The sequence below is a fragment of the Myotis nattereri genome (genome assembly GCF_964212035.1).
Source record: "Myotis nattereri genome assembly, chromosome: 14".
In the NCBI taxonomy this organism is placed as follows: domain Eukaryota; kingdom Metazoa; phylum Chordata; class Mammalia; order Chiroptera; family Vespertilionidae; genus Myotis; species Myotis nattereri.
The window spans coordinates 24103736-24129694 of record NC_138089.1 but is presented as its reverse complement, the minus strand read 5'-3'; the positions used below and the strand labels follow the sequence as shown (position 1 = coordinate 24129694).

The 25959-nt window shown below is 41.9% G+C and overlaps 1 protein-coding gene across 3 annotated transcripts in view; it reads right to left on the bottom strand.

The window, feature by feature from the left end:
* The window catches only part of GRM7 (glutamate metabotropic receptor 7), a 743749-nt gene that overhangs the window by 36292 nt on the left and 681498 nt on the right, over positions 1 to 25959 (bottom strand). The window contains exons 9-14 of one of the 3 annotated variants that reach the window (XR_013996796.1): positions 18496 to 18742; positions 12285 to 12376; positions 7605 to 7656; positions 7385 to 7510; positions 7159 to 7279; positions 4374 to 4471 (exon numbers count right to left, since the gene is read on the bottom strand). Coding sequence is in view for 1 of the 3 variants with exons in the window: in XM_081106152.1 (XP_080962278.1) it covers positions 18496 to 18742 (247 nt within the window). In the remaining 2 variants the exon portion in view is untranslated. Of the gene's footprint in view, positions 1 to 4373; positions 4472 to 7158; positions 7280 to 7384; positions 7657 to 12284; positions 12377 to 18495; positions 18743 to 25959 lie in introns of those variants that run through there. The other 2 variants (XR_013996795.1, XM_081106152.1) reach the window with 2 other exon arrangements.

The following is a 25959-nucleotide window of genomic DNA, read 5'->3' as shown; positions in this document are numbered from 1 at the left end:
ACTTTGGGAAAGTGATTTGCAATCTCTGTGCCTCACTTTCTTCATCTGTAAAATGGGCCTAATGATGCATATCCAATAAGGTTTTTATGACTAAATGAGCTCATACATGTTAAGTACTTGGAATAGTGTTGGGTTTCAGAAAGAACTCAAGATCTGCTACCTGACACAGCATCTAATAATGTTGGCACCAGCTCATGCCCTGTGACTTCATATAGGATGGTCCTTCTGTCTGGAACACCCTCTGTCATTTTGGCCTGCTTTTTAAGACACAGTTAGAATGTCTCCTTGCCACCCCATGAGAGCAAATGGCTATTCCCAGGCCTCTTTACATCCTTCTGTGCATCCGTGTATCGTGTCTGACAGGAGTCAGATGTTCTGCTTTCTCCTCTGCACTGTGAACTCCCAGAGGAGCTGAGGCCAGTCCTGTCTAGGTTCTCTAAGCCCAGGCCCTACAACAAGGAAGGCTGCATAAATCACATGGGTTGGTTGGGGGTCAGGCTCCATTGACAGGAAGACGAGTAGAGACAAAAGAAAGGCTAAATTCTCTCTTTCTTTTCAAACTGCATTTACTCTCTTTAGTAAGCCTCACAAGGCTATTTGCTTAACAATAAGAAAACCAGATTTCAATTTGGCATATGCAGTGTCTCTAAGCCACGCTCTAATGGTGCCGGAGGACGACAGCTTAACAAAGTGCAATACAGAGCCCTGTTTCCTCCCATCACACACAACACACTCCTCCCCAGCCTTGGGCACATACACAGCAGATGTTATCTGGTGTGGATAATCCACTTCCTCCTCTTCAGCAATCTATCTTTCTTCTCCATTCTGGATTGTTCGCTTTCTGTAGATAAGGCCACTAGTGGCTACTCTTTTGCTGATGATCATCTATAGGTAAAATAAAAACGTTTTGTTCCCTCTCGCCCCCCTCCCCCTGAATGCACTATAAATCTGAATCTTCTATAATGAGGGATTTTTCTCTCCTTGGTGTAAATGTGAACTTGTCAGTCTAAAGATACTGCAGGTTTTCATAAAGAGATGCTTGGGTGTGATGGGTCCTTAAGCTACTTCCGTCACTAATTCCTGGAACCTCCTGAGCTATAATTTGTGTATCTACAGACTACATCACCACCTCCCTCCATGTGATGCCCTGTGGTGAATGAGATGCTGTGTGTGCGGGCATATGAGAAAATAAAACTATAAAATGTGTATAAGGGCAAGCTGATTGTAACAGTTAATTGATGATTTTTAAAAAATTGTCTCATTTTTCTTTTTATCTTTTTTTCTGCACTTGTAAAACATGGGGTCATTGATACTACTTTATTGGCATTATTTAGTGATTAACATAATCAATTTTGTGTGTGTTTTCCTTAAAAAAAAATGGAGCACTTAAAAGTTCGGAAATAGCAAGCAACAGCTACTTTCCCTCCCCCTATGCAGCCGTTTTATAGCTTAAGTTCTGGAATGAGCATCCGAGATGCTGGGAGATGGTTCTCTTCAGGGGCATAGAGCTGGCCTGGGGGCGAGGGTGGTACACCGGCTCTTGTTCCTAACTTTCCACGCTGGCTTAATTGCAGAAGTTCTCCCCAAACAGAAATTGATAGCAGAGATCCCTCTAAACAATGCGTAACATTACTAACTGTCCGTGATCCACATAGAATGTCTGCTTGTCGAGAAGGACAGACTTTTCCTTTTTGCCTGTATCCTCCCTCATCCTTAAACACTGGGTGAGGCAGCGACCAGGCACTGATGCCCGCAGCTAGCCATAAGCAGGCCCAGGAGGATATGGTGACGTGACGGTGAGGAAAAGGACCAAGCGGTTCCCAGCTGACATCAGGTTTCCAAAACTGGCCAATCACAGGTGAGAAGTGCCCACAAAGGCTGTTTGCGATTGTGCCAGGGCCTGTGTTCACTCCCTTCAACACTGAACTCGGCTCTTTGTCCTTGAACAACGTGGGTACAATACGTGAACAGACACACGGCTTCCGTCTGGGTGGTGATTCAGAAAACCATCCTCTCTGCTGGCTACAGGGTCCCTCCACCAGACACCTGGTGAGTCCACGCTGCCACCTTGCCTACTTTCCAAGAATTATGTGCAACTTCAGAATCAGACGCCACGGAGCCTTATAAATCGTGTATGAAAGGAATGGAGGGGATCTTCCCAACTGAGAGAAAACCGTTTTCGGAAAACATTTTGTTGTTAGTTCACAGTATTTATTGCCCACTCCACAATGTAAGCCACTGTTTAGAGGCTATAAAAGAAATACTCCAAGATATGGGCCCCATGCTCTCATGAGAGACTGTGTTTTCAGTCAATGGAGAGTGCTAAGAACAAAAGCTATCTATCTCTACGATAAGGAAGGTCTCCTTCTCCTGTTTACCATGGCTAGGTGATGGCTCAGACCTTTCGCGACGATGGCGATGTCCTGTATCTTCGCTGTCTAACTTGGTAGTTACTAATATGTGTGTCCACTGAGCGGTCGGAATGTGGCTAGTGCAACTGAGAAATGCAAATTTTCATTTTATTTAATTCCAGCGAATTGAAATTTAAACAGCCAAGTGTGACTAGTGCCTACCATGTAAGCTGAGAAGCTATAGCTTGGTTGGTAATATTCATAACTAGAAGAGTAGCAGCTAATTATTGAGCATTGTATTATATACCAAGCATTGTATTATGCATTATATACACTAATTTACTTTTTAAAGTGTATTTTTACTTATTTCAGAAAGGAAGGGAGAGGGAGAGAGAGAAATATCCAGCAGGAGGTGTGCAGGAGGCAGCTGATCAATGTTTCTCTCTCATCAATGTTTCTAACTCTCTATCCCTCTCCCTTCCCGTCTGTAAAAAATCAATATATATATTGATTATATATAAAAATCAATATATATATATATATATAAAAGAAACATCAATAATATCAATGAGAGAGAATCATTGATTGATTGGCTGCCTCCTGCACGTTCCCCACTGGGAATTAAGCCTGAAACCCGGGCATGTGTCCTGATCGGGAACCATGACCTCCTGGTTCATAGGTCTACACTTAACCACTGAACCGCACCAGCCGGGCTATATGCACTAATTTAGTCCTAATGAAGAACTCCCAGAGGTAGTTACTAATATTACACCCACTTTACAGATGAGGCGACTGACGCGCAGAGAGTAAGCACTGAGCCCCCATGACGATCTAGAGCAGGGCAAAGCTGGACTTAGCACCTCGGAGTAAGGGCCTAGCTCCCTCAGCTTTAACCTGTGCACCAGCCTGCCTCTCCATAAGATAACGGTGAATTTATTAACCACAGGACATGGCAGCATGGGTGATCTCAGCCCTGCTCACTACCTGATCGGGCAGAAAGGCATGAAGACCATCAAAACATGAAAAACGATTTAAAAATAGTACACTCTTTGAGGACTTCAGGGCTAAATAAATTCAGAGTTGCCCTACTGAGTCGCTTGGAATAATTGCATAAGGATGTGTCAACTCCCTTTGCCTACACATCCTGTGGCCCACTGAGCTCAGGAAAAAAGAACTATTCCCCCGTTTTCTATTCCATGTTGTCATGGAGATGCAGCCTCAAACAAAGATGGTGCTGTTTTCCGCTCCAGTAATAGAGTTCGGCAATTAGCATCATCTTTATTTAGTCTGCAACACCAGTCGGGAAGATCTCTTGAGAGAAGACCTTGAAATAGCTGCCCACAGTGCGAGCAGGCACACAGAGAGGACTTCCTGGGAACGTGGTGAATGCCACTGGTGCAATAAACCTGAAAACACTTAAAAAAATCAGTCTGTTTAATATCCTGAAAAATGTTCTACTGTGTGATCACCATCACATCAACACCATATGTGGGTGTTGATTATCAGGCAGGATTGTCAACAAAAGTTCCCGAACCTGGATGTGCATCGGAATCCCTGGGGAAGAGCGTTCAGCACTCGTGACATTTTGATGAGCATCAGGGTGGGGAACAAAGGATTTAAATTCGACCAAAGTATAAACTCAAGTGCATTTCAGATTTTTTCTGGCACATTTCTGGCCATAAATCGGATTTAGAAATTGGCCCTTGGTGTTTCCTTACATATCTGGTACTAACAGGTGGTAGTAATTGAATGTAAAGTCGCCAGGATGGCGACCGTGTTGCTGTCTGGAGGCCTGCCGTCAGGGAATACGCGGTGTTATGAAATTCAGTGAAAGCTGAGTGCGTCGCAGTGTGGTTTCCTGAGTGGCTCCTCTGAGAGCGCAGTAACATTTTGGCTTTAAGACACCGCTGCTCTAAAACAGGGTCAATACTAAACAGGTTGAAGACTAGACAGGAGAGGTATTGATATTTCGATTTGAAAATCCTGCAGGTGTTTTCAGACGAAAAATCAGAGGCAGACGGATGACTTGACACGCACACTTTATTGCGGATGGTACAGAAGGAGAATGGGTACAAGAGATGGCAGGGCAGAGGATCAGACTGGAATCTCCAAATTCTTTCCTAGAGGGAACACAAGCAGAAACATCCAGTTAATTTAGGGGACACCATGGCGACACTGCTGCCTACCATCCGAACACCCCCCTTGCCGAACTCCGGTCCGAGAGCTGTGCTTTCTGTGGTCCTCACAACCACCATGTTACCCACCGAGTGCCCCGAGGCACAGGGAGGTGTCCGCATTCAGCCTGCGTGGCCTAAACCATAGCCCCACACGCTGATCCCCTACTCCACCTTTTTCTCCTTTATATGGGCGTCAGGTAGGAGCCCTGTGAGGGCTACTGTCCCTGCTACTTGACCCAGAATAGACTAAGAATTCAGTACTCAGGAGGAGACTGGCTTTCTCAGGGGTGCGTCTGGGTAGGGATTGATCCCCCATTTGGTGGCATTGACATCATTCTTAAAGCCCCAAGAAAAGGTTCGAGTGGGCCAAGGTCTCAAGACTTGTTTCAGTTTAATGTTTCCTTATTTTGGACTATTGAGGGGACATTGCTGGTACGTGATGAGGACCCCCCAGGACTAAGCCCATACTGGAAACGGGGCAAGGTCTGTTCCATTCATTGAATGCATCGGTGGGCTGGGTAGCAGAGCCTCCCCGGGATGCTTAGAAGGGTGCAAAAGCGGTAACTTGCCTGGGACAATCGCCTGACTGTAGGCCAGTGCAGATGGTCAGTGCGGTTGCACTTTCTCACCTGAATGGAAACAACAGCTCAAGTCTCAGTCTGGACTTTGGCACACCCCGGGAAATGCAAATGCAAATGAAATTTGCAAACATGACAAGAATGAGGGAAAGAGGAATTAAGTTCCCAGAACAAAAACCTAGCATTTTTCATGCTAATCCTAGGTGGCCAGCTTAATGAAATTTTTTAGCTAACACAGATGATAATGAGCCTGTGGCCAGTGTCTTTCTACAGCCTTGCTATGATGAAGCAAGAGAGAGAAGAAACGGGTGATGAAGCTGTGGTAGGGATTAGCTTTCCACATTCGTGGGAGAGGAAAATGTCCATTTGTAATGCTATCAAGTCCTCTTTTGGATTCGTCCTTTGCTTAGGTTTCCATGCCAAACCCCATCATCATATGCAGAGGTGATATCTGCTTAGAGCCATCGGTACGTGACGCTTTGTGATTTTAACTGGGAACAGGCTGCGCTCAGCCCTGGATGACCTGTAGGTCTTGATTATGTTATTCAGTGGATTTCAATGACTTCTCAAGAGTTCAGCATTTCCACCTCTAGAAGGCCATGTTCTCGGAGGCAGGAACTATACTCTTTAATTTTCAAATGATCAAAAGAATCCAAGAGTAGGTGAAATAGCATCAAGTAGTCTCATCATTTGCGGTATCATGAAGAGGAAAAAAAAAATGGAAAAAGAGGCCACGTCTCCCATTCCAAATGGCCCTGAAATCAGATGGAGATTTTCAACTTGAAGCCCCGGAGGGCCTCGCTCATCTTCAGGAAGCAACTGAAGAGAACAACAAACAGATGCTGATTAGATGGATGATGCAGACGGAAACGTTTTGCTCAGTTCCGCTCAGAAAGACCTATTGGAAAGGATTCTGGCCAGAGGACCCGAGTGCAGGCATCCACTGGGCCCCGCATTGGTGTGTGCCTGGCATCTTGCTTCACAGCTCTGAGCCAGGTGCCTCCTATGCAGAGTGGGGGCAAGGAGATTTGTCTCCATGGATGGCTGAGCACTTCGTAAGGCTGTAGCAATAGGGATGATTCGGTGCAATTATCATCATGGTAATTGATATTGTTGTTGTTGTTATTAAATTTCTGTAAAGAACTATGCCAGGTCCTTTGAAGACGGAGATGAATGAGCCGGGCCCTCCACGGAGTTCTCCTTTTGAAGTAAGCTTGAAAAATACCAAACTTCAAAGTATCAACGAAGATCTCTGAGAGGTTTTGTTAATTGATGTTGTTGCAGTATCCTGGTCTCCAAAGGAAACCTAATGTGTTTTCCCAAGCAAAGATTAAGGGACTCTATTGCACTCGGTCATTTTTCTATCACTCAAGACATGTCCCAGAGCTGTTATTTGTACTTAAAATGCTCTTCGGCGTGCCAGCCGGCCTGAAGTTACCTGTCGAAGTTAATCACATGGAGTGGTTCATATATCAGGGGCTATGAGCCTAGCTGTCCCGCAGCAGCCTGGCTGAGTGACGGATGGCCTGGCCTGTCAATTCCACCAAGACAAAAGCTATTAATGAGCCATCACAGGACCGCAGTGAGCCATCTCAAGAACAGGGCTGGTTGTGCCGCCAGAGGAAAGGATGCCTGACTTCCTGGGCAATCTAGATGTCACCCCCCTTCAACTCTGATGGCTTATGGTAGACAAAAACGCACCCACCCATAAAAGAGGAGAAAGGAAAGCCAATTAAAACAGAGACAAGCGGGGACTAACAGTGCTACACACAGCCCTTTGTAAAGGGGGGCTTTCCTTTATGTGTTCCCACGCCACCTCTGTGGTATCCCAGCAAGGAAATTTGCTCCCACCTTATCCCAGAGGAAACTGAAGATTAGGGAGAATGGGACTCAGAGCTCCATGAGGCGAGTAAGCTATGCTACCCCAAGTATCAGAGTCAGGGTTAGGACCCTGATCCAGTTTTCCTTATTTGTGGCCAGAGGGAAAGACAGAACAAAAACAAAAACAACAGGACACACAAGGTCATAACTGATACTTGGACCAACACTTACAGCAAGGGGATTGCTGATTCCTGTCATGTTCTTCTAAGTGCTTGGGTCGGCTCAGCAAGATCAGGCTTTGGAGACGTGTCCTCAGGCCTCGTGATGCAAGCTGGGGTCCTCTGAGGTTACCCTGAGAGAGGGCAGAGACACAGAGGTAATTCAAACCTAATTTTAAACTTGAAAAGAAAAAAAAATGAGAATATTCATGTGGATCATTAAGAGAAATAATGATTACCTTTGATTCCTAGAGAAAGTTATTTTAAAATGCATCCAAGTTCCATTGCACAGCCAAAAATAAAAAATAAATTAAAAAAAAAAACAAGAAAGAAAGGAAAACAAATCCTCGAAGCTGAGCCATGTCCTTAGGAGGCAGAAACAAGTCACCATCACTTGAGTCCAGAGAAGATGCTCATTCACAGTAATTGGGAGGAGGAAGATTGTAGAGATTAACTGACCTTGGTTTAGGACACACACTGTTTCTTTACAAATGCAAATGATGCCTGGGGCCTACAAGACAAAACCTGTCTTTAATGCCAGTCTCTAAGAAAATGCATTAATAATAATAATAAATAAAAACACCTATTGATTGTTTATATTTTTACCAAAGTAGATGCTAGTAGATGCTATAGCTATTTAAAACAAGTACTTAGGATCCAATTCTACTGGTAAATTTGAAGTCCAGGTGCCCTTTGAAAGAAAAATGGTGTAGATGTCCATGGTCCATAACAGGAAAGAAATAGAAATAACACTTGATTGGTTTTATACGTGGGGTTCACTCATCAAAGGTACATCAATTCCACACCTGCAGATGCAGCCCTGCCTGGCTGGTTGAAAGTCGCACATAAAGGCAACAGCACAGGGATGGCACTTGTGACATCAGGGCTACGTGCTGCCTTCCCAAGGCAGCGTGTGTGACCTTAGGGGTCTGATCTGGGAGAACACGATTCTACTTGCTGAAGCTGTAGACTTAGCATTTTCTCCTTCTTAATAAATGCCCACTCTTAGATATTTACTGGGTATGTACTACGTCCAAGGTAAGGCTAGGAGCCTGTGGTATGTAAGGTTCCGTACTCCGTTCCGAGCTCATTTTCTAAGATTTGCCAGGCCCCGTGCTAAAGATGATGGGGTCCCACTATGCCCAGGCTGCTTCCCCTGTGAGATGCCTTGAACTGTCTGCCTGAGCACCTACTGCCTCAGCCTCACAGACTGCTTTCTAGGCCTGGGGCGCCATATTCTTTTGTTCTCCAGGTTCTTTCTGCAAATTTGTGTCCTGTGTTGAGTGCTCTTTCTTTGCGGCTGCCTGGAGTCCTTCTTCTTTTAAGACCAGCTCCAACCACACCTCCTGGTGATGCTCTGCTCACATAGCTCAGCCTCACTCGCGTAGACCTCTTCTAAGGGCCCCTGTCATTCTGAATTATAACTGCTTACCTTGAAGTCTTCCATCAGATCGGGGCTACCTGAGGGTACCGTCCACTTCTGTCCCCAGTTCCTAGTCAGTTCAGGGCTGACCCAGAGGAACAGTGCTCAGCAAATGTTTCTTTGACCCAATTTAAGATTATTCTTACAGTTAATCCTGGCCAGGTGGCGCTGTGACATGCTCACATGTAAAACTTGACACAAAGAGTTTGAACAGGAAGGAGTTGTTCCTTAAGCATTATTAGTTTTGCTAAAAATTGTCCTTACCTTTCGCTACCCTGAGGAAATAAATGGGACTGTAAAAATGAGACTGCATTTACTATAACCTAACCTATGGGCCCCTTTTTTAAAAGTAACTTGGTCATTGACATCATGTATCTCCCAGTGAGAATGAGTAGCAATAATGTTCTTGTATTTTTTTTTCAAGTTCATCTTGCCTTTTATGTTTACGTTCATTTTATATTCTTTTCCATCCAGTTATTCATCATAATGGTTTATAGTAAATAAAACTCTTCCACCCAAAAAAACCAACCAAAGAAACAAAAACAACTTGACACAGTTTTTGTGCCTTTGGGATATGGTGTGTGTGTGTGTGTGTGTGTTTCTTTTATGTTACAAACTAGTAGGAATCCTGGCCACGTGCACTTTCATCCTATTCTTTAAGTTCAGCTGAAGTGGAAGAACAGAGATGGCAAATATTAATTGGTTTTTGAGGCTGCTGAGATTGTAAACCCCAATGAGAGAAATGATGGCATTTCACAGAGCTCTTAGGCAGAAAGATATGCCGAAAAGATTTATAGCTGCATTTATTTCTAAGGTGATTTCATGTCAAAGGTCAGGTGACATATATTCTTTGCTATGCTTCACTTACAGAGTTTCAGAATGGATTTTAAATTGAGGGAGTCTCCAGTTAACTCAGAAACATCACAGTGAATGTTAAGGAGGAGAGAGAGTCTCCACATAATAGAAAAGTTGGATGTCCAGTTCCCAAACTGTAGAAATGTGAAATGAACCCCTTAGAGTAATTATAGAAAATGAGAGAGTATTAATGTTTTATAATCCATTTAATAAATGAATGAAATGCCAACACTAGTATAACCAGTGTACTTGCATGGAAGAACATACCTTGTAAAAAAATACTCAGGGCTTATAAATGTCCATATTTGCTGAATTAAACAAAGTTTTAAAAATCAGAAGACCATCCTCCGGTTTGAAAATTTACTTCCTAACAAAACAGTCAGTTTCCTGACCTGGTGATGAAGCCAGATTAATTGGGCTTTTTTTTCTTTAATTGCATTTTAAAATAAATGCCACTAGATTGATAACACTCTGCAGAGTTTTCAAATGTAGAAAAACATTCAGACAAAAGATGCAGGCAGTGCTGCTCCCACTGCTGCCAGGCCCAGAGTGCGTGTCGGAGGCGGGTGCAGTGTATGGGGTGCGTTTTCCAGCCGCGTGGGGTTCTGCTCTGTCTCAGTCTGAACCTGCTTCTTGCCAACCCCAGCAAGCAGGTGTGGGTTTGCTCTGTAGAGGGCGCCTTTGCTGGCACGTTAGGGCCGAAACAGAAGTCTTACTAACACAGTCGTATGGAAAGTTCACTTTGAACCTCTAGGTTTTTCTTGCCTGTGTTGTCTCCCTGAAAACAACCGCCTAGAAACGGATTTGAACACATAACCTGAAGCTTCTTTCATGGTGCGCCGAGCTTTCCGGACTGACTGTAACCCATACAAGGTGGTACCCTCCCTTCTTGGAACAAACTTAAAACTTTGATTAGCTTCCACTCCCCATCTTTTTTAAGTAGCTATGTTCATGTTTATCATTAATTTGTAAAGCCACCTCTAAATGGGCAGGAAAGGGAACACCTATTCAAGATCCTTGAAACAAGACAATTCTAGTGAAAAGTTTACTTCTAAATAGCACATCCTAAAAATATATATTTTTTACTGAAAGATTGACTGGGGACCACTTTCATCTTGCATCCTTTCAACCAAAAGGCATCAACTTAGAATGGAGCTAGCGAGAATTTTTAATGGATTGAGATTAAATCTACCATTTTTACCCAGGGAAAATTCCTTCTCATTTATTCTGAGGCAGTCTCCTGGAAAAGGACTATTTAAGTGATGAGCTGCAGGGTTTTGACAAGCATTTGTACTGCAAAAACTTGAAATCTCACTGGAATACAGTTATACAGTCACTGGGAGAAGAGAATGCCCTATTTAAAAACTAGGACAGATTGTGTTGATATGGAGAAAGGAAAGAACCCTGTGAACAATACGTCTGAAATTAAAGTCTGAGTCGCTCGCATCCATCTAAAATCAACAGAAAATGTAATTACTCTTTGGAAGTACTCTTGTCTTAGAGTGCTAAATGGATTCAAAAGAGCAAGATATTGTTTGTACTTAGTATACCATTACAGGAACAAAGATGGAAGAAACATAGCAATGATCTGATAAAAGTTCCACATTAGCCACGTAGAAAAGAGAGACTAGCCACATCCTGAACCAATATTTCCCTTTCCCATGGTATGACATCTCTCTCCCTCTCTCTCTCTCTCTCTCTCTCTCTCTCTCTCTCTCTCTCTCTCTCTTTCTCTCTACCTCCCAGGATCCCTCTAGAGATAGGTCTCTCTATTTTATAAGCATAATAGGAGGTTTAGAGGAAATCAAAAGAAACCCTTTTATTCAAAGCCACCACATGCTTTTAATAACTTTACTCCATGTCTTCTACTGTTTATGTTCCGTCCGTTTGGAATACCCTGCCTCCAGCTGGACTTGCAAGTGTTGTTTTCCACTATGTCACAATATCCCCTAGGCTGAAGGAGGGAGGTAATAATACGACCACTAATATTCTTCCATAGTGATATGTAACCACCAATGGTGAATCAGTTAGTATTCTTATGGCAGTTGGTCCCATGTCCAATTCACACATTACACTATTTGCTGTGTTTTTAAAGCTATTAGTTTGAATACCCTTGATATTTATTGGTGATTCTTGGGTCTGGCTAACGTTGAAATGCATTTTTAGAGTCTTGTGCTCTTTTATTGGACCTCTCCAAGCTCTGTGAAATGACTGAAGTTGGTTCAGTGTTTCTCCGAGGCAGAACTAGGAGCCACAAATCATCTTCAACACATTATCAAGCTCAGCCAGCAAACCCCTTTTCATTTTTTATTTATTTATTTATTTTTTGCTGCAAAGAACAAACCAAGACCATTTGGGATTTAAGGTGGTAGGGACATTCATTGTTTTTTTGAATGAATACATCTCTAGAAAGATATATTCTTTGAATGTATTTAATAAAAATAAACCAGAACAAACAGTTTTACTAGGCTTGTAAAATATCACCCCTCTCTCCCTGTAAGTTTTCAAAATTGCCTTCTAAAACTAGACTGTGAAAAATACATTTTAAAAATAATCTCCCACCATTGGTAGTTGTAAAGTAGAGTATGTATCAGAATGACCAGTGCTAATTCTGCCATAGTTGGCTACCTTTTCAGGAGAGACCTATGCATACATGCTCATACAGATGTTCTCCAGAAAACACACCAGCATGTGGCTTATTGCAGCTCCTTCTACCAAACTTAGTTAACAGATCATCCTTGAAAACACGTCTCTTCACATACATAGATGTACAGGCAATCATGCACAATTTTCATGGAAACATTTCTAATTCTCAGTAAAGACAAGAACACACAAATAAATAAAAAATGGATTTGTCTTACCTTTTGGAAAGCAGGCAAAAGCTATACTGTTGGTGGGATAGTGTACCAAGTAACAGACTTTTGTACACTCTTTCTTACTGGTGGTGTACAGTCTACAGGAAAAGTAAATATATAGGTATGTATAAAATAAATGCTCAAACAATACTCCTTCTCATTCTTTTGTTTTTTTCTTTTGAGGAAGAGGCTGCAATAGAGACCATAGACATCATGGCCACTCTTTCAGTGGGGTCAGTAGCCTTTGGTAGACCAGTTCACCACAATTCAGGTACCTCTGAACATGGGAGTACTGGTGCCTCTTGGTTTAAGGCAGTTTGGCTTGACTTGCTTGAGGTGGAGCAGTTGAGAGAACCAGCCCCCCCCCCCCAAATTTATCTGTCTGGTCAGAGTTGTTTTCTTCCTGTCGCCATCCCTTTTGTCCCCAGCCTATTCCAGGCACGCTGACCAGCCTGCGTGGCTAGTCCAGGAGATGAAGCCAAGAACACAGTGTTGAGAATGCTAGGGCTCTAACGAATGAGGAAGCAGCACATAAACAAAACAAAACCTTAACAAATTTACACAGCACAGGCACGTGTTCCAGAATTTTCTAGACATGGTTAGTTGTGTAGGCTTAGATGTGCATATCCATTTTACAGCAGGTGTTTTCTGTGTACATTTTTAAATCAACTATCTCCTTGTATTGACAGTTCAACTATTTTATGTAATAATTGCCTTCTTTGAGAATAGCACAAATTATTTATATATTTTCTGACCATACATACAAAAGTGGTAGTAAAGAAAAACAACACCGGAATACAAAGTGAGCCCTAGCTGGTTTGGCTCAGTGGATAGAGCGTCTGCCTGTGGACGGAAGGGTCTGGGTTTGATTCCAGTCAAGAACACATGCCAGGGTTGTGGGCTTGATCCCCAGTGGTGGGCATGCAGGAGGCAGCCAATCAATGATTCTCTCTCATCACTGATGTATTCTATCTCTCTACCTCTCCAAAATCAATAAAAAATATATTTTTTAAAAAAGAATACAGTTATATGCAATATATCTTCCTATAAATTTTCTATTTTAGGTGAAAATTATTCTTCTAAAATGTGCTTCAAAAATAAAACTAAATGTGCTTCACCATACAATATGCTCATTGGTTTAAACTAGTCTTGTACATGGTGTATATTCAAACCTGTATCTCAGTGTCAAGTACTCAGTCAAGTACTCAGTGTCAAGTACTCAGTGTCAAGTACCCCCACATCCAGGAAGGGAGTGTCCACCTGCCTGACATCTCAAGTTACCACTGAGCCCCCAGAGTAAGCTAACTCTGAACAGCCCAGGAGTTTTTCTGCACGGCCTGGGGGTAATAGCCTAGAAAAGATGCTAGGTTGGCACAAAAGTAGCTTAGGGCTCCTTCTCACTACCTTTACTAGGGGAGTATCTGACCAGAGGGTAAGTCACATCTGGTTCTGACCCATCTAGGTGAGGAGGCAGCAGGTCTTACCCACTCATCTCAATAAACTCACGCTGCCTCAGTTACTATTACCATCCAACTAGCCAAGGGTCCTGGTGGCCATCGATAAGCCAAGTCCCAAGCACAATCAATTTGCCATGAACATACATCTGCCAGGTTAGAAATAAAAAGGTGCCCGGCCACATGGCAAATTCAGAATGCAGAAGCCAGCACCAGAGCTTGAGGTGCCCTGATTCTTGGTCAGGGATGGGGAGAAGGCATCATGGCAGCCAGGTCTAAAGCTTTGCAAATTAGGTCAGGCTCTTCTGATCCTCTAGCAACAGAAATCTTGTTTGCATAAATAAAAATTCAGGAAGTCGCTGAGCTACACCCCTCTCCCCCCTGCTGTTCTGCAGTCAGTGCGGAAACCAGCCAGCATCCCAATATCTAATGCTCCCAGTGAGCAGATGCTCTTTGTGTATTCCATCCAGAGAGAAGTTTATCTCTCAAACAGTGGCATGTTAACGGAAGAAGTAACCTAAGAGGAAAACGGAACCTCCTGGGGAAGAGTCAGGCTGTGCCAGGGCAGTTTTGATGTCTGCTCCCGGTGAGCCAGCGGATTGGGTTTTATGTGGACAGGTAGCTGCAGTGGCGTTGGATGGGCAGAAGCGCACATGCAGCAGGTGGCGGCGGCAGGGATGGAGCAGAGCTGCTGGAAATGGAAACACTGAGGGTCGAAACACGTTGAGACTGTGTTCAGAACAACAATGAGGAAGGGGAGATTTCTGTTTCATTCTTCGCTTTGTTGCGCATGCTGGAAACTGGACTTCTTCTCCGATTCCCTCCCTCAGAGAATCGTGTGCAGAATTCCCCCTTTGGAAAGACACATTCCTTCTCCAAGTGCCCGGCCTGTGCTTTTGTTTTCTTCTAACCAGACAGCTTAATTTCAGGAAATACTTTCTTTGTCTCTGTTACCAGAGCTCAGAAACTTGAGATTACCAGAGCTGTGTTTGGCATTTAGTGAAATGTAGTAATAATGTTCCCTCGCACCAGAATAGTCTAGTTGTCTGTTTCATGAATTGAATTTTTCACTACCGCTCTCCCTTCGCGTGTACATTTCTGCATTGCTCAGGGCTGGGTGTCCGAGTGTAATTGTTCCCTGTGAAACCACTGTTTCCTTATCAGTGATCCCTTATGGATCATTTAAAATAACTATTTGTTTGCACTTTGGTCTCAGGTCAAATGTTTCATTTCTTTAAGTGAACTTTGCTTCAGATCATCATTACTGCGGAAACTTGGGGAGGTATTTCCAATCTGGGCTCAAACCGAGTGTCCTAGAATGAAATCTCAGCCTGTTAAGAGAGAGAATTTCTAGAGCTGTGTTGTCCGATATGGTAGCCATAGCCACAGATGGCTATTTAAATTTAAACTCTTTAAAATGGAGCAAAGTTAAACGTGTCATTCCTCATTTTGTGGCCACATTTCAAGTGCTGAATAGCCACAGGTGGCTAGGACATTTCCACCACCACACACAGTTCTGTTGGGCAAATTTTATCTGGTTAATGTCTTTAAATTCCTCTTTGAGACCTTTGAGAGCTGGGCCTTCAGAAACCCCAATGTTTGGAGGTACATGAATTTCCTCCCATGGTTCAGCAAATATCTAGTCAAGTTCTTTATGGTGTTTAGGGAGTGTCTAGACCAGTGGTTCTCAACCTTCCTAATGCCGCGACCCTTTAATACAGTTCCTCATGTTGTGGTGACCCCCAACCATAAAATTATTTTCGTTGCTACTTCATAACCGTAATTTTGCTACTGTTATGAATCGTAATGTAAATATCTGATATGCAAGATGTATTTTCATTGTTACAAATTGAACATAATTAAAGCATAGTGATTAATCACAAAAACAATATGTAATTATATATGTGTTTTCCGATGGTCTTAGGCGACCCCTGTGAAAGGGTCGTTCAACCCCCAAAGGGGTCGCGACCCACAGGCTGAGAACCGCTGGTCTAGACAGACAAGTCCAAAAGAACTAAATCAATTTTTCAAAATCTTTTGGACTGATTACGAGATAAAGGCTCTATTTGATTTATCTTTGTGTAGGCACCAAAACAACCATAATGACAAGAGTCAATAAAGCCTTTTCAAGGGAGAGGCACCCAATGTATTCCAAATGGAATACTTACTGTGACTGATACAGCTAATAAGATATTTGGGTTTTGAGTTAGTAGGATGTGGCCTCTACCCGGGCAGCCTTCTTTGAGCGCACGTTAATCCTGTCTTTATAGATAACACTTCAAGCAATAATACATTTCACAGCACATTTAACTACAGAGTCTTCCACAATATATCATTATATTCTTTATATGCAAGTATTACCAACTGTGGAAGCCAAAAGCGTAAGTACTGTGCTGGAATTACAACATGCTACTCACCTCCCAAGAAACAGCAGCAAAGAGAAACAAGCATGGATTTGGGAGTCAGACCTGGGTTCAGTCCCCCCTGTGCTGCTAATTAGATGTGTGACTTTGGTTATGTCCCTTAATCTTGCTAAGCGTAGGTTTCTTCAGTAAATGAGAATCATAACCCCATTCCACAGTTATTGGGAGGAGAAAGATAGTCCATAAACGACATTATGCATAATGACCATTTCAAAGGACAATTGATGTATTATTATTAGTAGTAGTAATATTAGTAGTGTGGTTAGTATTAGCATTATCATACCCCAAACAGCTTCAATAGGGATAGAACCTAATCATTAAAAGTTAACAACAGTAGTAACGTTGTTTCAAGCTAATTATTTTTAAGTAGCATAGTACTGAATTAATTGTCCAAATTAAAAACTTCTATTTTGGTCATTTTTTTCAATACATTTAGAGTTTTGACTATATTTTCTGCTTATTGATTTTAGGCATATCTTGATGTGTGTGTGTACAGATATAAATGTAAATCTGTTATTGGGATGTCTCCAGGATAAGGGTCTTGTGAAATGCAAATTGACAAGGGGTTCTAGAATAAAACTCTATAGAGGTATAAATACGCAGCTATATTTATTAATACAAATATACATATAAATAGATGCATAGGTATGTTCATGGAAATATTTCTTTTCGTAAATTAGTTTTATCTACTTCCTGGTGTACAGTTAGCCTTTAACTGCACCAGCATATCTACATAATAACACACGCTGAAATATACTTTCAGGCAAAGATTTTTGTCTTTCAGGAATGGAAGAAAATTAACACTTATTTGCTCAACTATTTTCCAGATGCATGATATTTCATGACAGTTATGACATAGATATTAAGCTTTAAGAAAGCTCAGTGATTCTCAAAGTCACACAGCCAGTAAGTGAGTGGCTTGGATTTGAACCCAGGTCCATCTCAGCCTGAAGCCTCTTGCTACATCACATTGAATACCACTGCGATCCGCCATCCACTTCTCTCCACTGACCATTTGCTCTGGAACCTCAAGGTCAGAGCCTGTTCATTCTGCCCATTCTGGTTCTCCCTTCTCTCAGGGTGATGTGTCTCCTTCCTCTTCCCTTGTCCCAGAAACTCTTCTATTGAAAAGTCAAAGGGAGGTCCACCATGTTATTACTGAGCCTTTGCTATCTTCTCTATGAATTCTTAAAGTGTTGTACAATATTCACCCAACCAACCATTTAGAAATGGAGATGTGTCAGATCATGGATCTCTTGACAGTATCTGTCAGGATCACACTCCACTGCCTCCTGGCTTTTAAAGATCTCTCTCTTGCTGCAGACATAAAGGATTGCTTCATAGTATTTAAACTAGGAATTCTTTTTGCTTGGCAATAAGGCTTTGGCTACAACAAAATCAGCTCATAACTGAAAAATAGTATGTCTCGAGTGACTGAATTCACAACCTGAATCCCCCTCCATTTTAAAAACAGAAAGTATCATGAACACTTGTTTCTACTTCATTCTATATGAAACTGATCAAAATATTTCTAGAAAACAAATTCTAGAAGTCTCCTTTTTAATTTGAAATTCACTATAACACCAGTATTGTAAAATTAGCAATTGGGAATTCTATGCATTTAACCTCTGGATATTTTTTTTATGCCTACCTTGTTTAGGTTTATTTTCAGGGGTGAACAAAGGCTACCCAGAGGTTACAGATATGTCATGTGGCATATCAAATCTGACATTTAATCCTTGCTGCCACTCATGATATTTAGTTTTCAGTGAATGGAGCTCTCCTGTGGTGATGTGGTAGATGTCTTTCCCACATGGGGATGCCATTCCCTTGTGGAGTCCGGGCCTACATACTTGGATGAAAGCTTTCCAATGTTTGTGTGTCTAGAGGGCTTGCTTAGTAAAGAATCATAGCTTTCTCCTCATTCCTGTTCCAGTGGAAAGAAGTTATGTTTCTAAAATTCTTAAATAGTCTAATGTCATTCCTACGGCTAGAGATCAATCTGGTGTTAAACATTTTCCTAAACAGGAAGTTGTTCCCCTAACAGGAAAGGTGCAACACGGGTGTTTGTTGGGAAGGGTTGGGACCAGAGGACAAGAAGCAAGGGGCAGAGGAGGTTTCCCACTTGTGAGCCGTGCCCCCAACAAGGTGAGAGAAAGAAAAGGGTGTGGAGAATAAGGCAGGACTCTGAGGAGAAAATGTTAGCATTCCTCAAGGCAACCCAAGTCACTAAGACAAGCACGGTTCCAGCGTTTCTTCCGAGAAAGGCAAGCACACACCACACTCCCGAGAGCTTCCGGATGCAGCACAGGCAGATGCAAGGAAGGAAGAGGTACTTACTGTTTGGATCTACGTTCTCACAGAGTTCTGTCTTTGCCTCACCGTTGGGCCTGTCACTGGGTTTGTGTGACAGCCGTGATGACATGGTGGCTGCTGTGACTACTGCCTTGAAGCTTCGCTTCCGTTTCTGGACATTGAGTTCAGGGTGGAAAATGATGATGTACACTTTCGGCATGTATAGCATCCCCAGCGCCACTGACGCACTTAGGTTCATGGAGATTGTAAGCGTGGTGGTTTGTATGTAGAGCTAGGAGACACAACACACAAGACACTATTACAAATAAAATGACTGCAGAGGGAGTCTTAACACTTAACGTGATGTCAAGAATGACTATGGCGAGGAGAGATAGCATAGCAATCTCCAAGGGTTTCTGATTAAAAAAAAAAAAAGCAAGACAGGATGACTCTGAACATTTATTGGAGAGTTTATGCATATTTTTATTTGAATTTTTATTGTTTGAATGTTTGGGAGAATCCATGTGCGTGCTTGCCCTGGAGAAGTCTCCTACATAGAATTTCGGAGTAGATCCAGCATCAGATTCGAAGTACTTTTAATCAAAATGGCAATTGAATATGAAGATGGGCAGATCGTGGAAATCTGTAAAACCTTGTGTAAGGGAATTGGTTTTTATCCCCCATATCTACACAACATGATTAACTCTACATGACCTGTTGATACACAGAGACTCTGGGGCAGGGGTCCTCAAACTACGGCCCGCGGGCCACATGCAAATACAAATATTGTATTTGTTCCCGTTTTGTTTTTTTACTTCAAAATAAGACATGTGCAGTGTGCATAGGAATTTGTTCATAGTTTTTTGTTTTTTTTAAACTATAGTCCGGCCCTCCAATGGTCTGAGGCTCCATGTTTAAAAAGTTTGAGGACCCCTGCTCTGGGGCCTTGTTTACAAAGTCCTTATGTCAATACATATCAATACATGCACTTTGGGCATATATAACTATATGAACTATATGAACCCCTTTTTCAAAGGGGTTCACCTTCACCATGCCTACAAAGTAGTGACTGAGTTTCCCTAGAGAGTAAGCCCTTCTTGCTTCATTCTGATTTTAAAAATACCGAAGGCAGGGGACCAAGATCTAGTTATGTTGTCTTGTCCAGTGTCTTTACACTGACCAATTGCTAATAGGCTGCAAGATCTCCTTCTGACACTGTTATTTGTGGTTTGGATAGTGACCAGAGCTGCCCTGTCTCCTTCTGCTTCCTGGGGAATTCAATCGAGCAACCACCCACTCGCTGTTTGATGTGTTCAATACTTGTCTGGCCTCCATTCAAAAAGATGAAGGTGGACGGGTGTAGGAAACTGTCAGATCAGCGAAGGAAAAACTGTAGATGCCTTGGTCCAATTGTGTTTATAAAGCGCCCTGCCATGACCTAGAAGTGCCCCCACAATACATTTAGGGATATTTGTATCTTACAAGACTTGTCAAAGCTACATGAAATGTGAGGTGATGGATGTGTTAATTAGCTGGATTGTGGTAATTATTTTTCAATGGAGCTTAAGTCATCATGTTGCATACCTTAAATATCATGTTCTATAACCTAAATATATACATATTTAATTTGTCAATCATACCTCAATAGGCTAGATAAAAATAAACACCTTTAATTTGTCAATCATACCGCAATAGGCTAGATATATATAAAAAGATAGGTAGGCAGATAAATCAATTAAAATTTTGTTTAAATAAAAGTGACTAGCTACCATAGTCTTCAAAGCCTAGTTCCTTGAGAACATATTGGTCATGATTTCCCGCAACTTTGCCTTTGCATCGATCTGAGGATAAAATCCCCATCTTTTTAAAAAATATATATATTTTTATTGATTTCAGAGAAGAAAGGAAAGGAAGAGAGAGATAGAAACATCCATGATGGGAGGGAATCATGGATCGAATGCCTCCTGCCCGCCCCCTACTGGGGATGGAGCCTGCAACCCAAGCATGTGCCTTTGACAGGAATTGAACCCTGGACCCTTCAGGCCCCAGGCCAACACTCTATCCATTGAACCACACCAGCCAGGGCAAATCCCCATCTTTAATGGATTCTACAAGGCCACGAGTCATCTGCCCCCTGTCTACTTTACTGACCAATTTTTCACCACTATCCCCACCTTCCTCTCCAGGGCACCATCTGAAGGTGCACTCCTTCAGGTCCTGAAGATGCTATGCGCACTCAACCACAGACCCTGCATGCATGCACAAACGCAGTTTTACTTTATTCTTGTTTTCATCTGTTAGGAACGTTCCTCCTCTGTTGCTTAGAGCATCAATCCAGGCTGCCTCCAGGTAGGCCAGCTCCTTAACTCCCATGCCCTCAATAATCTGTTTTCTTTACATCATTGGTTCCCATTTGTAATTAATACTCCCACTACCCTGATAACTTGACCATCTGTCTCCCCAACTAGGCCAATAGCTCTAGGCCTGTGTCCATGGTGCAATTTGTATCTGCAGTGATGGCAAACAGTAGGCACTTAATAAATACATGATGAATGAGCTCATGTGTTTGCATGATAGACACCTTTTCCTACCTATGACTGAGTGGTCAAACAGCCTTTCTCTAAATATACTGCAGAATTTCCATGTCACCTACTGGCTGCCTGGACCTTTCTGATCTTAAAATAGAACCTAGCAGATAGTAAGTACAGCCAGTCCTCAATGGGTTGCCAATGGGTTTTGCGACTAAGCAAAATGAAATAAAAGGAAACCAATTTTACCATAGTCTAATTGATATACACTTGAGTTAAGTTCCTATGGCATCTCATCAATGTTATAACAAAACAACATTGAGTGAAATGCTATTATTTGAGGGCCTGCTGTACTATGAAAATACTGTAAAATAAGCAGAAAAATTAGAAGGCTTCTGTCTACAGGGATCTCAGAGGTATTGATCCACAGGGATCCACCCCCATTAAGCCCCAGGAGGGAAACTAAGTCACTGTTTCTTTGCTATTAATTGGGAGGCTCACTGTTAAGCTCTGAGTGTTCAGCCCAGCGTCAACTTTAGTACATTCCTTTAGCAAGTTGCAACACATTTATTTTTAGTCTCAGCTGATCTGATGCTTACTGCAAAATGCTTAACTCTATTCATCTTGGGTACTTCACATCCTTTTATTTAATCTTCATTACTATTTCTTTAGAGATGTGAAGGCATTGGTGTCCATGGAGGAAAGTCTTCCCCACCGTGGTCAGTCCCCAGTGGCCTAGCCTTGTGGAGGGATGCCAGGTGCCTTGTAATTTCTGTGTGTTTTGCTAATTAAACCTTAATTTTATCAACCCAAATGTTCCAGATCTAGCTTCTACTGCTTGGTTGAATGTGGTTTTCCTAACATTCATCATGCATAATCCAGTTTATGCAACTAGCAAGCATTGAAGCAAGGGATTTGGAGTCCAGACAGCCAAGAGCTTTGCATAACATTCTTGAACAGTAGTTTTCCTAAAGTCTGATGCATGGAATGCATGCAAATATTTTCTTTGTCTCTCAATTTCCTTATTTATAAAATGAAGATAATAATAGTTCCTACTTTATGGGGGTTTTGAAGATACAATTAATATATGAAGAGTGGTTAGCAGAATGCCTCGGAAATAAGTACCCATGAAATGTCAGCTGCTAATATTTACTTCCTGGCTGATATTTATATATTAGATTACTAGTATCCCTGCGCACGAATCCATGCACGAGTAGCTCGCTGCTGCTTGCCTCAGCTGGCCACCCTGCCCACTGCCACTGGTAGCTCTCCGCCACTCACAGCTCGCCGCCCTGCCCTCCTGTAGCTCTCTGCTCGCTGCCCTGCCCTCCTGTAGCTCTCTGCTCGCTGCCCTGCCCTCCTGTAGCTCTCCGCTCGCTGTCCTGCCCTCCTGTAGCTCTCCGCTAGTTGTAGATCAGTCGTGACGTTACGGCGTCCTGGCTAATTTACATATTCCTCTATTATTATATTAGATGGGGGTGTAGGTCTCAAGATAAGGCTTCTTCTGTACCTACTTTTATATATTTTTAACTTTTTACATATGTCTTACTGATTAACTAGGTTGTAATGTCTAAAACACCACACCTATTCACACCTGTCTGACTAAAATGTAGCAGCACATAGACTGTTAGAGTACATAGACAGGTGTGTACTTAATTCAGTGCCAGGCAGAGCCCACTTGAATTGGCTCCATGCATTTTCTCATCTTGGCCTAAAAGTTCATGGTCAGATATAATGTGAATTCATATGAGATCCCAGTGTTGCTTTGTAAGTAGGTGTAGTTGAGTTTTCCCTGTCTAATTCTCAATTTCGAAGATACTAAAGAATTTGAACACTTGTTAGATAGTGCTCATGAACAAATGTTGAAATTTGCCAATTCTTCTGGGTAAGTTTCACAATCAGTTTATACTTGAATATTATTTTGAGAGATTTCAAGTCATGCTGGTAATAGTTGTAATAATGTCAAGTTTTAAACTTTGCAAAATAGAGTATTCTCACTGTTGTCCAAAGAATAAAATTTACAAGGCCTATAGATAAATATAAAACTAGAACTATTAGGAAAAAATCCAGTTTTAGATTTTTTAGGTTCATCAAAAAAGTCTCATAATTTCTAATGTTATCCTTAATAAAAAGTATGTACTATAAGAAATTAACCAACAATATATTTATATTAATGAATTAACACCGTTAAATATATAAAATTAGCAAAATTCTGGGACTATTTGGTGGGGTCAAATCATTAATATAAGAGTTAACTAACTCATGACCACCTGCTGTCCATTCCCTCTTAGTTGTATTTTCAGACAGGCTATGTGAGACATACCATACTTTTCCACTATTTATGCATTCATCCACTTATCCATTCAGCATTTTTTTAAAATATATTTTATTGATTTTTTACAGAGAGGAAGGGAGAGAGACAGAGAGTCAGAAACATCGATGAGAGAGAAACATCGATCAGCCGCCTCCTGCACATCCCCCACTGGGGATGTGCCCGCAACCCAGGTACATGCCCTTGACCGGAATCGAACCTGGGACCTTTCAGTCCGCAGGCCGATGCTCCATCCACTGAGCCAAACCAGTTTCGGCGCATTCAGCATTTTTATTGAGATACTGCTAAGTGACTGCGTTGGCCCAGGCTTCAGGCACAGCATTGTGAAGATGGTAGGCATGATTTGCTTTGAAAATGCAAAGTCATCCTAATGAGAATGATGCATTAGGGAACAATCTGGGTATAACGCAAAGTTCATGTTTGCAAATACGTGATTTCTTCCCCATTGAACACAGTCAACTGCACCCAGCTGAACCCAGCTGTGTGGGAATATATGAAATGCACACACACACCCATGCCTCAAGCATCTGCCAGCTCCCCCCTTCGGCAATTCCACCATGAATCACAAACAGCAATATGTTTGGCACCTGCTTCCATGAGCAAACATCAGGCTTTTTTTTTTTTAAGGTAAAATGCCACATTTATTGTGATATTTATATATTTCTTAGTCATCTAACATATATAAAACCAGGCCACCATTTTTATTAGGTTCCTATCCTTTTTAAAAATGTCACTGATGATGTTTCTGAGTATGTGTCCCTAACCCAATTTTTTCCCGTAATTTCTATGTTTATTGCACAATATTGCACAGCACGGTGATTTTTGAAAACACATTATGTCACCTTATAGCAGGACTGACTGAATGATGAACACAATGGCTTCCACAAAGTATGTGCTTATTAAATTCTGGTTGAGCAAAAACATCTACACTTGAAGCCAGTATCAAGTATGATAAATATCCTTGGCATTCACCACTGTTTTAAGAAAAGCTCTCAGTCTTTTGTTGTTGTTAACTACTATTAGTGTGCCGCTGGCACTCATTTCTAGGGTGGAGATAACAGTACCGTAAGGTTGTTGTTAGCATCAAACAGGCTCACAGTTGTAAAATATATACAAAGGTACCCAGCATGTAGCAACCACTCAATCAGGGGTGTTAGTATCACTGGCTTATTTATTGGATATAACATAAAATCACTTTTTTAAGTGCAATCTTAATACATTTAAAAAGGATGATCTTCCTTATGGATTCCACTGAATGAAAGCCTGTTTTAGGGAACAAAATCTCATTAAGTTGGCTTCTATTTTGTTTGAAAGTATACTCAGCCATTATTTTATCTGTCATGGACTATCTCGTAAGAAGTAACTAAATATGTGTTCCCAAGTGACAGCTGAGAATTGGGACAAGAAGGCTTTATACAGTCTTCAGGTGGGATGGGAGAAGTTTCATAATTCTCGTGACAGCCCACAGTTTGTGAAATAAAAATAAAAAATTGTCTGATGCAGTCAAAAGAGGAAGGGTGCATTATTACTTGACAAGTGTTTGGAACAGTCACGTGACTACATTGAAAGAAAAGTTCCTGGCAGTTAGGCCACCGCTTTCTATCTTTACCACCAATACCTCTTGCTTCCTAATTAGAGTAACCATATTTCAGAAAAATAAATGCTGACACATGGCTGGGAACGTGACAGAATGTTCCAAATTGGGACTTTCTCCGTTATCCAGGGGTCAACATACTGAAGACTTTGCCTTAGTTATGAAAGGATACATGATGATAAAAGGATTAGCATGATGATGGGGGGGGGGGTGGATACCGGTTGTTGCTGGTTTTTTTTCCAGGAGAGAGAGACTTGCATCTTCTAGAACAGCGGTTCTCAACTTGTGGGTCGCGACCCCTTTGGAGGTCGAATGACCCTTTCACAGGGGTCGCCTACGACCATCGGAAAACACATATATAATTACATATTGTTTTTGTGATTAATCACGATGCTTTAATTACGTTCGGTTTGTAACAATGAAATTGGGGGTCACCACAACATGAGGAACTGTATTAAAGGGTCGCGGCATGAGGAAGTTTGAGAACCACTGTTCTAGAAGGATAGTGTAATGAAAAGAACAAGATCCTTGTTTTCAGAACTGATTTCAAACGTTGGCCTTGGATAGTGGGTGGGTGACTTTGGGAAGCCACTTCAAGTGACAGACCGAAAATCCAAACCCTAGCAATTTGTTACAAGAGTGTCTGATATAAAACCCCACCTCATTTCACCACTACCACTGAGACCTTCTGTTCTGAAAACTAAAGGAAATAGTGTGTGAAAAGTAGTTGGCTCAGTGCCTAGTACATGTGGGTGCTCAGGAAATACAAGGGTCTTTACTAGGGTAGAAGGTCCCAGCGTCTGCTTAGCCCTTCTATCGGTGAGTGAGCGATGTTTAAATAAATATATGGATGACATACATAAAGAGATACATCAAATATGCTGGGACACACTCTTTGACAGATGCCTGGTATAACATTGTAGATAATGGAGGAAACTAGATGATCCTTGCACAAGATCTAGTTATACTGTGTTTTTTCTCATTTAGTATCTCCAGGCAGACATGATATTAAGTCTGCTGACAATTACATTATTTACTTGGATGGACGTAAGACG